At 50.2% G+C, this 17,766-nt stretch overlaps 1 protein-coding gene across 1 annotated transcript; it reads right to left on the bottom strand.

The window, feature by feature from the left end:
• Positions 1-15,731: 15,731 nt before the first annotated feature.
• Positions 15,732-16,646, bottom strand: LOC140128785 (olfactory receptor 6B3-like). Its single transcript, XM_072150487.1, has one exon. It carries the CDS (start codon positions 16,644-16,646, stop codon positions 15,732-15,734), a length of 915 nt encoding a protein of 304 aa, XP_072006588.1.
• Positions 16,647-17,766: the final 1,120 nt, after the last annotated feature.

The raw sequence follows: 17,766 nt of genomic DNA, 5'->3' as shown, positions 1-17,766 counted from the left end.
GTTTCCAACCATCACAAATGTCAGTTGAAAATGTTAGCCATCATCATCCTAATGCTTCCTTCCTAGAATTTAAGGAGACGGCCGTTGATGTACATGAGGAACGACTCCCATCCGAGATACAAGGGAATCAGCACCCCTGACTGGCGAAGACTCTGCCGCAGCTGTTTGTTCTGCACAACAGGCCTACCAATCTCTAATGCATAAGGAAGTCCTCACCCTAGCGGATCAAGTGTCCTGCTTGACTACAACATTACACAAACTCCTAGAACGTCTGGAACAGTTATAGGTGTTATCCTGGCAACAGAAACCAGAACTTCCAGCCCACAGACCTTCTCCAACACTACCTGCAGACCGAGATCAAGAGTGTCATACACCGCCAAGTTCTCCAGACTCCGGCTACAGTACCCTAAAGGGTCCAGATGTGGATACTGTCGTCGGTTTGGGCATCAGGAAGACACTCCCCAAGGGAAATGAATGAATGAAATGAATGCTCCCCAAGGGAAAAAACCTCTAAGTCCCCGAAATGCCAACTGGATGCCAAGGTTTGTTGGGACTCGCCCCATGGTTCATGTCAACATCAATGGAGTAACCCTACTATGGAGTAATTAATACCGGCTCTCAAGTGACCACCCTCCGCAGTGCTACCTTTGAGAAATGCCAAAGAGGAGCCTCATTGACACAGCCTCCAAATGGGAACATTATCACTACCAATGGGAAAACTGTACTCATCCGCGGCTACTGGGAACACACACTAACCATTGGAGACAGCGAGTTAATCAGACGGGGTGTAGTGGTGACACAAGTGCCCAAAGACAATGACTTCTCCCTGGTTCTGGGTACCAATGTCCTCCGAAACTGCTATCCTGGAGTGCTAAAGGCTCTCCACAACGACAGTGCCCAGTGATTCTTGGAAGGTAATTCAGGAGACCATGCAAGTCCTAGCGGCGCAACAGAAGTTTGCTGGCTCCAGTGGAGGAATATGAAAAGTCCGGATAAAAGATCCACAACCTGTCCGCCTTCAACTTGGGACTGAGACATTAGTATGGTGCCGAGCCTGCATGGGCGTTCAAGGTCAAGACTACCAGGCTATGGTAGAATCCCTACCAGCTGATGAAGACTTGCCCATTCTGGCAGCCAGGATCCTAGTCACAGTATCTCGAGGACAAATACCCATCAGACTACTAAATGTGGGGGACTCCCCAGTGGACCTGAGAAGATACCAAGCTGTAGTCACTCTCTTCAGCGTCCACCCTGAAGACTTAGTGGAAACCTTCCTGTCTGCCTCCCAAGAGTGGAGGTGAAACAAAGTGCTGATGGTGAGCCTGCCGAGCAATCCTGGTTACTTGAGCTCAATTTTGGAGATGATGATATTACTCCCGCAGATCAAGTACAAGGTGTCCTGGACATCGTCATGAAGCACCACTAGGAATTCAGCAAACACCCACTGGACTTTGGGCAGACTACCCTGATTCAGCATACCAACCCTGCTGGCTCTCATCCTCCTATTAAGGAGAGGTACCAGACAATTCCTCCAGCCCATTACCATGAAGTGAAGAAGCTGGGGCAAGAGAGAAAACAGCTAATGTTATCCGGGAGAGTCAAAACCCGTGGGCTGCGCCGATGTCCCTTGTGAAGAAGAAGGACGGAACCATTCGCTTCTGCGCTGACTATAGGAAGATAAACAATATCACCCACAAGGATGCCTATCCACTGCCTCGAATCGAGGAATCCCTCGCAGCTCTAGGGTCGGCTGCCTAATTCTACACCCTGGATCTGACCAGCGGCTACTGGCAAGTGGCCATTACTCCTGAAGATAGGGAGAAGACGGCCTTTACCACCCCAATGGGCTTGTTTGAGTTCAACTACATGCCCTTCGGCCTATGCAATGCCCCGAGCACATTCCAGTGGTTGATGGAGAGATGTTTGGGACATCGGAACTTCGAGACTGTCCTACTATACTTGGAGGACATCATCATCTACTCCAAGACCTACGAAGAGCACCTCCAACATCTGGCTGAAGTTTTCCAAATCTTGACCCAGCATGGGTTGAAGGTTAAGCCTTCCTAGTGCCATCTATTACAGCCTGGCGTAAAGTACCTAGGACATGTGTTGAACGCTGATGGAATCGAGCCAGACCCAGAAAAAGTTGCAGCTGTCCATGACTTGATTACCCCATCTACTATCCGGGACATCAAAAGCTTCCTGGGATTTGCCAGCTACTACAGGCAATTTATCCCGAAGGTTCCCCAGCTGGCGGCCCCCCTGCAAGAACTCCTAAAGGGACTGCCAAAAGAGGGCCAATGATCCTGAGCGGCCATCGAATGGACAGCAGAACGAGAAGTGGCCTTCCAAATGCTGAAGCAAAGGCTGACTGAACCTCCGGTGTTAGGATACCCAGATTACAATCTGCCCTTCACACTCTACACCAATGCCAGCAAGCAGGGACTAGGAGCTGTAGTATCCCAGCTTCAGAATGGAACTGAAAGGGTCATAGCCTACGCCAGCCGTTCCCGCCGAGAACCAGAACAGAATGACCAGAATTACAGCTCTTGCAAGTTGACTGAAAAATTCAAGGACTACCTGGCTGATTCCTGCTTCACTGTCTTCAAAGGCAACAACCCCTTGGCACATCTGAACACTGCCCGGCTTGGAGCACTGGAGCAGTGCTGGGCCTCCAGACTAGCCAACTTCACCTTTGCCATCAAGTACCGGGCCGGCAAGACCAGTGAAATTGCAAATGCTCTGTCCCGACTCGCTGACAAGTGGGAGGGACCCTCCACGGTTGCTCAGTGGGAAGATGTGGAGATGCCGGCGTTCTATGCCCGATTTGTGCGCCAAGAGGCCCAGAGAGTTTACTCCTTACCCTCGGAAGCAGGACCAGCTACTCCACCAGAAGAGTCTGTGCCACCTGCAGAGAAAGACCTCTGGATGAGTCTGCAGGCTGATAGCCGCGCCATAGGGGAAATAACAGTTTATCGGAGAAGAGCTGACGGGGAATTGTCCCAATTGTGGCACCAGAGAAAGACTCTGAGTATGCATCAGGGCCTGCTGAAAAGGAGAACTCTGGATCCTATTACCTATTAACGGTTGTACCAAATTGTGATCCCCTGGAGGGAAGGCAAGTTAGTGCTGGATATGTATTACGACCAGTCCAGACACTTTAGCACTCAGAAGACTGAAGCTACCCTCCGAAAGCACTTCTACTGGGTGAATATGAAGCCTGACATTGAGGCCTGATGCCGGGAATGCGCAGCCTGCGCCATTGCTCGGGGAGAGCGACACAATCAAAGGACCCCTCTACATCCTATTGTGAGCCAACGCCCTCTGGAGATCCTGGCTCTGGACCATGTGAAGTTAGAACACAGCAGGTCCGGTCACACATACGCCATGATGCTAATTGACTAGTACACCAAGTTTGTGGCCACTATCCTAGTCAGTGACTTGTCGGCTTCGACCACCGCATCGGCCCTGTGGAAGAGCTTCATCCTCCCTTATGGCTGTCCGGATAATATCCTTATGGACCAGGGGACAGCATTTGAGTCTCGAGTGTTCCAGGAGCTGTGTACCCTCTATGGCTGCAAGAAGCTGAGAACCACAGCCTACAATCCACAGGGCAATGGACTCTGCAAGAAGTCTGCACCAGACTCTTATCAACATGCTGAGGACCCTGACCCCTTCAGAAAGGGCTGACTGGCCGAAGCTACTTCTGGAGTTAGTATACCTGTATAATAATACCACCCATTGCTCCACAACCTCTTGCCCCCGGAGAACGAGTGGCTGGGAAACAACCATCCCACCAGTAAGTTAGATTGGTGTTGGGAGCGGGAGCCATACCTGCTTAGGGACAGTCTCTCCCCTGAAGTCTACGAGATTTCAAGAGGAGACCATCCACCACTCTGGGTACACCGGAACTGGCTGACGAGATGCCTGCGTTCCTTCAATCCTGTATAAAGATGTCTGTTCACAGCACCTAGTCCAAGAGACCCTTTGTGTTCGTCTACCCGCATTTTCTTGAACTTGTGACAGTGCCTCAATCTTGTGTTGTTGTCTCTACCCCAGTGAGAGTTACTCCAGAGGGGTCACTTCCCCACCGCAGTCCCCAACACTGCTGCCTGTGTAGGATGACTCAGTCCCAGAACCTATTGCCCCCATCGCCTCCGAGGCACCTGCGACCCCAGCTCCTGTGTTTGACTCAGGAAATGATGACAGGGAGATTGTGATTTTCTCTCAGCAGGAACTCCTGAGATCTCAGCGGGAGATAAGAGGGTCAGAAGCCAAAGAAAGTCTGCTTTTCCGACCCTGAGGTCCTCATTGCTATTACAATGCTGCTGCTAGAGTGTTGTTTTTCAGTGCAGCTGGTGGCATCATCACCGATAAGCATACACGCCTGTCGACTGACAGCGCTGACAGGCTGACGCTTATCAAGTTGAATCAAGCCTGGATTTCTCATGATCTCCACCATGTGAAAGCAGCTCACCCTGAATAATGTATGCACTCCTCCTCCTCATTTTCCTCCTTCTCCTCCTCTTTGTACACTAAAGCAGAGGAAACTGGCTATTTTTTGCCAGGGCCAACTGGCTCTAGCTATAGTACACTATGGGGGTCATTTACTCAGGGCGCGAATCGCTTTTTTCCGATGGGTTATCCAAAAATTTCCGATTTGCCTCGCGACGGAAATCGGGCGGCGTGGCAGTACGAAAACCCAACGGATTCGGAAAAACCGACGCATTTTTTAAAGAAAAGTGTCGCTTGACACGCGCTTACTTGCACCCACGATAGGACGGTAAACTTCAGTGCAGCAGCGATACCTGGTGGATGTCGGAGGAACTACCTTAGTGAATCCCGCCAGAACCCGAATACACCGCCGAGAACGCACGGCTGGATCGCGACAGGATCAGGTAAGTAAATCTGCCCCTATGTATTTAATTTTTCTGGAGGGCCACCTACCCGGTCCTCTGTTTTAAACAATTTTTGGGACTGCCACATACAGGCACTCAATCTATTTAATTTTTCTGGAGGGCCACCTACCTGCTCCTCTGGTTTGAAAACTTTTTTGGACTGCCATATACAGGCACTATCCAAATTTAACTGTCTCCATAGCAGCCTCTACACTTCGTCTTTATAGCTGCCTCCACACGTTGTCTCCATTGCTACCTCCACACATCATCTCCATAGCTGCCTCCAAAAGTAGTCCACATAGCTGCCTCCATACATCGTCTTCTTAGCAAACGAGCTGTGTCAGGCAGAATTTTGGGTTGTTTTCACGGCTTCCACATCAAACCTGTTAACTATGTCGCCACCCTGCCGTGTTATCCACAAAATATACCGCCAAACTTTTATCATTGACCGATATTATTTCAGCACTTCTTGCGCATCTGTTTACGTTCCCCTCCCTTGCCATAACCAGGCCAATTACTTATAAGAACAGTACTACACTTGATCTTATACAAAAGGTTCTTAGAAGTGCTGTTTGTAGCCCCCGCCGGCTTTGAAAATTATAATTTTTTCAAAGTAAACGCTTCTGGCCCCCAGGCCCATTTTGGGTGGTAAGGAGCCGAGAGGCAGGGGCTTGGACAGGCGAAAGCTTGCCTGGCAGCGGACCGCCAGCTCCATCCCAAGATCCAACTAACATAGTTTTAACTGCAGCACCTTTAATCTACTACTACCTTACTGCCTCTATACATCGTCCCCTTAGCAAACAAGCTGTGTCAGGCAGAATTTTCGGGTGTTTCACCAGATATATAATGGAACTCGGCCCATCTGTCGCCGCCATGCTGGAGACCTGAAGTTTCAATCATAGCAGCGCAATATGGATGCCCCATACTGTCGCTCTTAATCATGGAACCATTTCCTAAAAAAATAAAAAAATAGAACCGCTATGCTATTCCATTATTCCTAGGTGAAATATTCAAACGACCCCGTCTGCCTTGAAAATTATAATTTTTTCAAAGTAAACGCTTCTGGCCCCAGGCCCATTTTGGGTGGGGAGGAGCTGAGAGACAGGGGCTTGGACAGGCGAAAGCTCGCCTGGCAGCGGACCGCCAGCTCCATCCCAAGATTAGGCAGCCTCAGAGGCATCCATGCATGCTGCCCCTGCTGTTTCCTGTCCATTTCGCCTCCACGATCCTCCACAGTGTCCACCAATGTCTCCATGCGCAACTTTCAACTGTCTGTACCCCAGACGCTGGAGCGCGAGAGGAAATACAGCACATCGTCCCCTTAGCAACGAGCTGTGTCAGGCTACATTTTTGGGTGGCTTACCGGCTGTGATTTTCTGGTGTTTTATATGGGTCACTCATTTTGATTATGGATGAAAAGCTGTATGACTGAGTCCGAGTCCCCCCCCCACATGCCTCCACACGTCGTCTCCATAGCAGCCTCCACAAATCGTCTCCATAGCTGCCTCCGCACTTCGTCTCTTTAGCAGCCTCCACACGCCATCTCCATAGCTGCCTCCACATGTCGTCCCCTTAGAAAATGAGCTGTGTCAGGCTAATACGTTATGGAACTTGGTCACTATGTCGCCACCATGCTGTGTTATCGACTAAATATACCGTCAACCTTTTGTTCACATAGGAAATCATTTCAGCGCTTCTTGCTCACCTTCTTTGGTTCCTCTCTGCCGATATAACCAGGCCAAATACTGATACGTACAGTGCTACACGTTATCCTCGCCAAAAGCAATTTTTTTAATTGGTTTGAAGCCTGAGTCTATTTGGGGTATGTCGCCATGCCACTCTCTAGCCTGCCGCTGCTGCCGCTGCCTCTGCATGCCATCCCCTATAATGTCAGGGTCAATTATTGCATGTTTTAGATGCTATCTTGCCTCATTCGTTCACTCTGTCATCGCCATGCTGTTGCCCATAATCTTGACATAATGGTACGATTAAGCAGCCTCAGGGGCATCCATGTATGCTGCCCCTGCTGTTTCCTGTCCATTTCCGTGGTGTTTTCATCATTTTCTGAGGTTTCCAGGTTTTTGGCAAAGCTTCCCTGTGCACAGCCTTGATCCCCTTGAAAAATGCTCGAGTCTCCCATTAACTTCAATGGGGTTCGTTATTCGAAACAAGCACTCGAGCATCGGACAAAGTTTGACTCGAGTAACGGACACTCAAGCATTTTAGTGCTCGCTCATCTCTACTCCTGAGTTATAAATAGCTGTCAGGATCAGTGGATCCTCTGGACCACCGCGGGAGATGGAACTAGCCGACACCTGGGACCGGAGCCCAAGCGGCACCTGGTTTTCACCAGAGCCCGCCGCAAAGCGGGTTGGACTTGCTGCGGCAGGATACCACCAGGTCGTTCCACAGGTGCGACCAGCCCGCGGTGGCAGCCGAGGTCGAGGTACCTTAGCGGATGACAGTCTCGTAGTCAGGTCCAGGCACAGGGTCAGGGCAGGCGGCAGAGATGCAACGTCAAGTCCAAGTCCAAGGTCAGCAACGGGAGGTCCAGGCAGGTGGGAGCGGGATCACAGGCACACGGAACACAGCAACACGGAGGAACTCGGGTAACACAGGACTCAGGAGCGGGAACACACAGGAATACACAGGAACGCAGGAATACACAGGAACGCAGGAATACACAGGAATGCAGGAATAATCACTTGGAAGCTTTCTCTTAGGCTATGAGGCACAAAGATCCGGCAAGGGTTACAGGAAGAGGCAGGCTTATGAAGAATTGGGCAATATGGCCAGCGACAATTAATGGCGCGCTGGCCCTTTAAATTTGGAGAAGGTGCCGCGCGTGCGCCCTAGCAGTCGGGGACGCGCGCGCACAGCGGAGGGGAGCGAGCCAGGAGCCGGGACAGGTGAGATGCGCTGGTGGCGCGCTGGCGGAGGCAGGGCGGCACGGGTGAGCCTGCGACCCGCGATGTGGGTCGCGGGACCACTTGTGAGAGTACCCCCCCCCTTCGGCCTCCCCCTCCTCCTAGGCTGGAGGAACCTCTGCAGAAGATTACAATCCAATATGTTGTCCTCTGGCTCCCACGACCTTTCTTCAGGCCCGAACCCCCTCCAGTCAACCAAGAAGAACTGCTTCCCCCTCACCGTCTTCATGTCCAAGATCTCTTTTACCTCATAGGTGTTGGTAGAGTCCGCCACTGGAGTAGGAGGATTATCTTGCTGGGAGAAGCAATTCAAGATGACAGGCTTGAGCAGGGAGACATGAAAGGAGTTCAGGATGCACATGGTGGGAGGAAGGCGCAGCTTATAGTCCACAGGGTTAATACGCTTCAGCACCTCAAATGGACCCAGATAGCAAGGGCCAAGCTTGTAGCTGGGAATCTTCAACCGGACATATTTTTATCCCCTGGAGAGAAGATGGGAGGAGACCTGCGTTTTTTATCGGCCTGAGTCTTGGTGCGTGCAGATGCCCGAAGCAGGGACTGACAAGTCTGTTCCCAAATAGCTTTAAGGTCTGTTACCAACTCTTCCACAGCATGAACATCAGCAGACACGGAGAGAGGTAGGGGTGGGCGTGGATGTCTTCCATATAGAACAAAGAAGGGTAATGCACCAGCAGACTCCGAATCCAGGGAGTTATATGAGAACTCTGCCTAAGGTAGCAAAGTGGACCAGTTGTCCTGACGGGCAGAGACAAAGTGACGCAGGTAACAGCCCAAAGTCTGGTTTACTCTTTCAACCTGTCCATTAGACTGAGGATGGTACGCAGAAGAGAAGTCCAGTTTTATCTGCAGTTGATTACACAGGGCTCGCCAGAAGCGGGAGACAAACTGGACCCCTCGGTCCGAGACGATGTGCAACAGAAGTCTATGTAGGCGAAAGATGTGGGTGTAGAACTGGCTGGCAAGGTGTGGAGCAGACGGCAGGCCTGGCTGAGAAACAAAATGAGACATTTTGGAAAAACGGTCGGTTGCCACCCAGATAACGGTATTGCCAGATGATGGTGGCAGATCTGTAATAAAGTCCATAGCCACGTGAGACCACGGGCAGGTAGGCACGGGTAACGGCAACAGAAGAGCAGCTGGTTTTTGTCGTGAGGGCTCATTACGAGCACAAGAGGTACAGGACCGCACAAAATCCTGAACGTCCTTTACCAAATCAGGCCACCAATAGAATCGGAAATTAAGGCTACAGAGCACTGCACCTCAGGGTGCCCAGCCACACGAGAAGAATCTCCCCAGGTCAGGATCCTCTTTCGAAGTCCAGGTCACACATAAGTCTTGCCGGGAGGTAATTGCCGGGCAAAGAGAGATGTAGCCTGGGTTCAGCAGCAAGAAGATAAGCCGGGGTAGCAGGAGTCGCAGCGGCCACCTCAGGAGATTGTTGCTGATGCTGGGTGGCTAGTAGCTGTTGCAGCATGGCGGTGACTTGCTCTAGTTGATTCCGTTGTGCAGCAATCTGCCGGGACTGGTGGATCACTATGGTAGCGAGGTCTGGCTGAGTGGGAGGCGGAACCTCGGCGAGATCCATGGCCGGATCTTACTGTCAGGATCAGTGGATCCCCTGGACCACCGCGGGAGATGGAACTAGCCGACACCTGGGACCGGAGCCCAAGCGGCACCTGGTTTTCACCAGAGCCCGCCGCAAAGCGGGTTGGACTTGCTGCGGCAGGATACCACCAGGTCGTTCCACAGGTGCGACCAGCCCGCGGTGGCAGCCGAGGTCGAGGTACCTTAGCGGATGACAGTCTCGTAGTCAGGTCCAGGCACAGGGTCAGGGCAGGCGGCAGAGATGCAACGTCAAGTCCAAGTCCAAGGTCAGCAACGGGAGGTCCAGGCAGGTGGGAGCGGGATCACAGGCACACGGAACACAGCAACACGGAGGAACTCGGGTAACACAGGACTCAGGAGCGGGAACACACAGGAATACACAGGAACGCAGGAATACACAGGAACGCAGGAATACACAGGAATGCAGGAATAATCACTTGGAAGCTTTCTCTTAGGCTATGAGGCACAAAGATCCAGCAAGGGTTACAGGAAGAGGCAGGCTTATGAAGAATTGGGCAATATGGCCAGCGACAATTAATGGCGCGCTGGCCCTTTAAATTTGGAGAAGGTGCCGCGCGTGCGCCCTAGCAGTCGGGGACGCGCGCGCACAGCGGAGGGGAGCGAGCCAGGAGCCGGGACAGGTGAGATGCGCTGGTGACGCGCTGGCGGAGGCAGGGCGGCACGGGTGAGCCTGCGACCCGCGATGTGGGTCGCGGGACCACTTGTGAGAGTACCCCCCCCCTTCGGCCTCCCCCTCCTCCTAGGCTGGAGGAACCTCTGCAGAAGATTACAATCCAATATGTTGTCCTCTGGCTCCCACGACCTTTCTTCAGGCCCGAACCCCCTCCAGTCAACCAAGAAGAACTGCTTCCCCCTCACCGTCTTCATGTCCAAGATCTCTTTTACCTCATAGGTGTTGGTAGAGTCCGCCACTGGAGTGGGAGGATTATCTTGCTGGGAGAAGCGATTCAAGATGACAGGCTTGAGCAGGGAGACATGAAAGGAGTTCAGGATGCACATGGTGGGAGGAAGGCGCAGCTTATAGTCCACAGGGTTAATACGCTTCAGCACCTCAAATGGACCCAGATAGCAAGGGCCAAGCTTGTAGCTGGGAATCTTCAACCGGACATATTTTTATCCCCTGGAGAGAAGATGGGAGGAGACCTGCGTTTTTTATCGGCCTGAGTCTTGGTGCGTGCAGATGCCCGAAGCAGGGACTGACAAGTCTGTTCCCAAATAGCTTTAAGGTCTGTTACCAACTCTTCCACAGCATGAACATCAGCAGACACGGAGAGAGGTAGGGGTGGACGTGGATGTCTTCCATATAGAACAAAGAAGGGTAATGCACCAGCAGACTCCGAATCCAGGGAGTTATATGAGAACTCTGCCTAAGGTAGCAAAGTGGACCAGTTGTCCTGACGGGCAGAGACAAAGTGACGCAGGTAACAGCCCAAAGTCTGGTTTACTCTTTCAACCTGTCCATAAGACTGAGGATGGTACGCAGAAGAGAAGTCCAGTTTTATCTGCAGTTGATTACACAGGGCTCGCCAGAAGCGGGAGACAAACTGGACCCCTCGGTCCGAGACGATGTGCAACGGAAGTCCATGTAGGCGAAAGATGTGGGTGTAGAACTGGCTGGCAAGGTGTGCAGCAGACGGCAGGCCTGGCTGAGAAACAAAATGAGACATTTTGGAAAAACGGTCGGTTGCCACCCAGATAACGGTATTGCCAGATGATGGTGGCAGATCTGTAATAAAGTCCATAGCCACGTGAGACCACGGGCAGGTAGGCACGGGTAACGGCAACAGAAGAGCAGCTGGTTTTTGTCGTGAGGGCTCATTACGAGCACAAGAGGTACAGGACCGCACAAAATCCTGAACGTCCTTTACCAAATCAGGCCACCAATAGAATCGGAAATTAAGGCTACAGAGCACTGCACCTCAGGGTGCCCAGCCACACGAGAAGAATCTCCCCAGGTCAGGATCCTCTTTCGAAGTCCAGGTCACACATAAGTCTTGCCGGGAGGTAATTGCCGGGCAAAGAGAGATGTAGCCTGGGTTCAGCAGCAAGAAGATAAGCCGGGGTAGCAGGAGTCGCAGCGGCCACCTCAGGAGATTGTTGCTGATGCTGGGTGGCTAGTAGCTGTTGCAGCATGGCGGTGACTTGCTCTAGTTGATTCCGTTGTGCAGCAATCTGCCGGGACTGGTGGATCACTATGGTAGCGAGGTCTGGCTGAGTGGGAGGCGGAACCTCGGCGAGATCCATGGCCGGATCTGACTGTCAGGATCAATGGATCCCCTGGACCACCGCGGGAGATGGAACTAGCCGACACCTGGGACCGGAGCCCAAGCGGCACCTGGTTTTCACCAGAGCCCGCCGCAAAGCGGGTTGGACTTGCTGCGGCAGGATACCACCAGGTCGTTCCACAGGTGCGACCAGCCCGCGGTGGCAGCCGAGGTCGAGGTACCTTAGCGGATGACAGTCTCGTAGTCAGGTCCAGGCACAGGGTCAGGGCAGGCGGCAGAGATGCAACGTCAAGTCCAAGTCCAAGGTCAGCAACGGGAGGTCCAGGCAGGTGGGAGCGGGAACACAGGCACACGGAACACAGCAACACGGAGGAACTCGGGTAACACAGGACTCAGGAGCGGGAACACACAGGAATACACAGGAACGCAGGAATACACAGGAACGCAGGAATACACAGGAACGCAGGAATTAGCGCTTGGAAGCTTTCTCTTAGGCTATGAGGCACAAAGATACGGCAAGGTTTACAGGAAGAGGCAGGCTTATGAAGAATTGGCGCGCTGGCCCTTTAAATTTGGAGAAGGTGCCGCGCGTGTGCCCTAGCAGTCGGGGACGCACGCGCACAGCGGAGTGGAGCGAGCCAGGAGCCGGGACGGGTGAGATGCGCTGACGGCGCGCTGGCGGGGGCAGGGTGGCACGGGTGAGCCCACGACCCGCGATGTGGGTCGCGGGACCACCCCTGACAGTAGCGTCACGTTTTACTGTTCTCTTTTTAGTCAATGGCATTCAAAAAAACAGTCCTTCTGTTGCACTACAACAAACAGCATTTTCTTCTGTCTTAACAAAAATATAGACTATTACAATTAAGCGTTTGAGTCTGGTCAGCCTCCCACAGCTAGGCAGCAATAATCAGCAGTTCAGGATACTGTTTCAGATACATCACATACAAAGTCCATTGCCTGGATTCCACTTCCAAAGTTTAAACGTCACCAGTTTTGCAAAAACATTTCATTGTGGATTCACTCGCCCAACCTTGGGTTTCTGACTTGCAATTACTCCTGCTGTTGCAACTGTAGGCCACAATCCACATTACTGCAGTTCACTAAACACTTTTCTTTGGCCCTTGCGTGGATCTCCTCATGCCCGCATCCTCCACCATATGTGGAGTTTGAAGGTAGCCTAGCATCAAAGGTAAAGCCTTGTGGACCTCACAGGCAACTTTTTGTGGTGCTGAGCTTGTAGCAATCCAAAAGAAACAGCTTCTCTCAACTTTAAAACTATTACAGAAACAAAAATAACAAACAGCTTAGCCTCTACTTAGGGCACTAACTCACTTCTTGAACCCTTGCTACCTTCTAGGTTCAAGGAACACTGCTGGGGTTCCTCCTCAGCGCTCTGGCTCTCAGTGAGCTCAAACAAAGAATGTCCTTTCTGGATTCCAGTCTTTTTGGGACAGACCTCCTGTCTGTCTCCACCTGCTCTAAAGTCCTCCTGATGACTGCAGGACACACAGCGCTGGCTGAGAGCTCTCCCTCTGGAGTTGGACAGGGATGGTAGCACTCAAGGTCCTTTTCAACCCTGATTGTGGGTTGCTCTCCAGCGCACTCTAGGTTCACACTCGTATAGTTCTTTAAATATAATGCAAATATATTTTTATAGCACTTGTATATCATTATACTTCATTATATTTGTATTCATCTCCATTGCCAGGGAGGCAAATGGCTCCACATATTCTGTTTGGTAGTAAAAAAGAGATAAATGATGCTAATGCCCAAGAAGAAAACAATGGGGCAGATTTACTTACCCGGCCCATTCGCGATCCTACGGCGCGTTCTCTGCGGTGGATTCGGGCAGTTCCTCCGCCATCCACCAGGTGGCGCTGCTGCGCTGAAGAGCATCGGAACGCACTGGAATACACCGAGGCCGGCTGAGTGAAGGTAAGTGCAAGCTCCGCGACACATTTTCCGTTTTTAAATGCGGCTGTTTTTCCGAATACGTCGGGTTTTCGTTCGGCCACGCCCCCCGATTTCAGCGCGCATGCCGGCGCCGATGCGGCACAATCCGATCGCATACGCCAAAATCCCGGGGCAATACAGGGAAAATCGGCACAAATCGCAAATATTCGGGTAACACGTCGGGAAAACGCGTTAGTAAATGACCCCCAATGTTTTGAAAGATATTAGGCACAGTGAAAAATTGCAACTCAGAAAAGCAGAAATTCGTAACTGGATCTAATCTGTTTTGATATTCTCCTGATCTGTGATGACCTCAATAAAATTAGAGATACAGTAAGATGAAAGAAATTGGGGCAAGAATGGGATAACTTGAAAAAGATCTTGCAAGATTATTGATGGACAGTAGACAATTAAGAGTGAAGTGATGGATCTACGGCTACATTCACACGATGTATGCCCGCCGTACCGTAGTACGGCAGGCATACATCAGTGCTGCGGAGAGGAGCAGGGGATGAGCGCTGCTCACCTTCGCCCCTCTCCAAAGGAAGATACAGTACACGGCGCCGTATCACGGGAAAAGATAGGACATGTCCTATCTTTTCCCAGGCTACGTAGCGGTGCGGTGCCGCACGTGTGCTGCAACGTACCACTCCCGTACAGGGACGTGAGCCCATATAAGTGTATGGGGGACGTATATCGGCCGTACTTACGTCGGCCGTATATACGTCCCCCATACATGCGTGTGAATGTAGCCTAAAAAAGAAAATGGAGGATATGTAGACTAGGTCCAGGCAAAATAATCTTCGGGTGATGGGGCTGGCAGAGGGGTAAGATAGGGAAGGTTCAAGAACTGATGACCATGAGGAACTTTAAATGTAATGGTGGAAAAATAATGTTATTCTCAGACCTCTCCCCTTTAATGGAGCTGATGGCTTGTCCTTAGTTTTGCTCTACCCTAGCCGGCAATCATTCTTCATCCTCTCCTCTAAGTGGACAACATCAACTGCTACCTGAAGCTCTCCCTCGGTAACACCATGAACACCATGGTGAATACCTGAAGCAATGCACATGGCCAGGGGGAATACATAGGGGGTCCTAAGGCTCTCTGGCTGAATGTGGTGAGGTAGCACATCAGCAAAATAGTCAGGTCCTTTTGGCACATTTCCTTAGTTTTCAACCTGGTTCCCAGGCCAGGTGGAATCTGTCCACTTTCTCTGCCTCCTACATGGACACCCTTCCATTTCATTAGCATCAGGACACCGCCCAATCCCCGCACCCCTGAGCACTCCAATCACTCGTGTTGGATTACAATGTTGCCATGTGAAGTTCACTTCTTCGTGGCATTAATTATTATCTCATGCCATGTACTGGGAAGCTGGGAAAAAATTCCAAATGTGGAAAAATTGGAAAAAAAAGTGTTTGCGTCACGTTTTTGTGAGCTCAGTCTTTACGACTTCACCGCCAGCAATAAGTGTTTTTATATTTTGATCAGGCATTATGAGAAGCATGATACCTATTTTGTCTGTGACTTATACTGTTTATTCCGTTTTATGGCAGTTCTACATGTACGGCGCAGAGCATGAAGGGGTAAAAAGATTTTTAAAGCATAACAAAAAAAAATTTCCACGCAGATTCCATTCAGTCAGCGTTAGGTATTGTCTCTGGAGTGATGTGTAGTCATATCTTTGTGTATGTTGTTGGTAGCAGCAGGGACTGTGACACATGGACAGACATATGTTCCAGTATTGTAGCTTCTTCAAATGTCCTCACACTGATGTGCCCTGAGATCTCTGACCTGAACTGCTCCACAGCCTGTCCTCTCTGCTATGAGTATAATAAGTTGTGCAAGGTTTCTGATTGAATACTACAGCAGTCCCTCAGAGCAGAGGGGAGGAGCTGAGAGATAAGTGCAGAGCAATTTGAAAATAAAACTTAATGCACCAGCTAAAATCCTGGAATATAAGCTCCTTTTTCACAGTCCTGCTTCTACTAGCAACACACAAAAATGAAAGATCACACTTATCTCCAGGGACAACACCTAAGGCTGTCTGCAGTCTCTTTGGTTACAATGATGTGGGATCTCATCTGCACATGAGCTTCTGGAAGGCCTCATTGATGTCTCTATTTCTGAGGCAATATATTACAGGGTTCACCAATGGAGTCACCACAGTGTAGATAATGGAAAGACTTTTGCGGAAAGATATTGAATTTCCTTTTTCAGGGATCAAGTAAATAGAAAACAGAGTCCCATAAAATATAGACACCACGGCCAGGTGGGAACCACACGTCAGGAAGACTTTTTGTCTCCCAGTGATGGACTGGATCCGGAGGATTGTGTGGACGATATAGGCATAAGAGACGACCATTACGGAAAAAGGGAACACAATGAAAGGGACGCCCAACAACATCGATAATAACTTCACTCTCATAACATTGGAACATGATAGCTTTAATATTGGGTCAAAATCACAGAAGAAGTGATCAATGACATTTGACCGGCAGAAGTAAAGTTGACAAATATTAACTGTTTGTATCAATGTCACAGTAAAGCCTAAGAGCCAGGATGAGAAGATGTATTTCAAACAAAGCATAGGGTACATTATAGAGTGATAATGCAGGGGGTGAGATATGGCCAAATACCGGTCGTAGGACATCACTGTCAGAAGAAGACACTCGGAACATTCTGCAGAACCGTAGAAAAAGAACTGAGTCATACAGCCCAAGAAAGACATAGAAGAACCATTGTGGAGGACCATATGAAGCATGTTTGGGACAACAGATGAGCTTGTAAGGATGTCGGAGGTGGTGAGTTGTGTCAGGAAGAAGTACATGGGAGAGTGGAGGGTCTTGCTGCAGGACACCAGGACGATGACCATGAGGTTTCCACAGATTGTTATCGGGTAACTCATCAAAAGAAATATAAAAAATGCTGTTCTGTATCCATGAAGATCTGGGAAGCCGAGGAGGATGAATGTAGTGGCATTGTTCTTCTGCATTACCTAGAAAAATGGATAGCGGTTTAATATGCTTCATATAAAAATTCCTTCAGTTATATTCTCTATGTAGTGTAAAAAACACTCAGCTCAAAAAAAAAAAAAAAACCTGACTGTTATTTACAGTAGCTTTCAAACGTATTCCCATAATCTATCGAAGAACATTACTCTGTTCTTGGATGTTGTTAAAGACATGGCTTGGTTATCGAGCTGTAGATCTGAGACATCGTGGAGTAGACTGCAATCACCAAACCCGATAAAACACAACTCAGAACTCTTGGACCTTCTGAGTTTAGGTAATAATTTTTTTTTACCAGGGAGCCCCATTTACAAACTCAATAACCGTTATCTAGCTAAAGTATCAACTTATCCCCAAGCAAGAAGAACAACCTATTGGTAATAGAATGTAGGAAAAGCAGACAAGAGACAGCAACCAAAAAATTACCAGTTATTAAATTGGGTGATGCACGCAGATCAGGGTCCTGGTGTGTAGGATCCAAAGTCCAAAATAGAAAGGAAAAGGCCACAGCATCCAATATGATGAAAAAGGTGACAAATAGAGATGAGCGAGTATACTCGTCCGAGCTTGATGCTCGTTCGAGTATTAAGGTACTCGAAACGGCTCGTTGCTCGGACGAGTATTTCCCCTGCTCGAGATCGAGCATTTAATTAAAAAAACACAGTGAAGAACAATGAAGAATAGAATAAAAACAGTGAACACAGGATCATTTAAGTGAAAAACACAGTGAAAAACACAGTGAAGAATAGATTACAGATGTTCGGCACATCTGCTTACTTGTCGGGAGATACGCGCGGAACGGTGCGAACAAAATAGTATGTGAAGAACAATATATATGTGTGAAGAACACATTGCAGAACACGGTGAGCAGGACAGAGACAACGAGGAGCAGCACAGAGACACCGGGGAGCAGCACAGAGACACCGGGGAGCAGCACGGAGACATGGGGCAGCGGCAGCACGAAGACATGGGGCAGCGGCAGCACGGAGACATCAGGCAGCGGCACGGAGCGGCACGGAGACATCGGGGCACGGAGACATCGGGGCACGGAGACATCGGGGGGCGACGGGGAGCCGCACGGAGACATCGTTGCACGGAGACATC

This window comes from Engystomops pustulosus, chromosome 4 (assembly GCF_040894005.1).
Source record: "Engystomops pustulosus chromosome 4, aEngPut4.maternal, whole genome shotgun sequence".
Lineage (NCBI taxonomy): Eukaryota > Metazoa > Chordata > Amphibia > Anura > Leptodactylidae > Engystomops > Engystomops pustulosus.
Note: the sequence above shows the minus strand (reverse complement) of the source record. Positions and strands in the feature narration are given on the sequence as shown.

Coding starts and splice junctions, on each gene's coding strand:
- LOC140128785 (XM_072150487.1), bottom strand. CDS start 16,646: ATGCAGAAGAACAATGCCACTACATTCATCCTCCTCGGCTTCCCAGAT.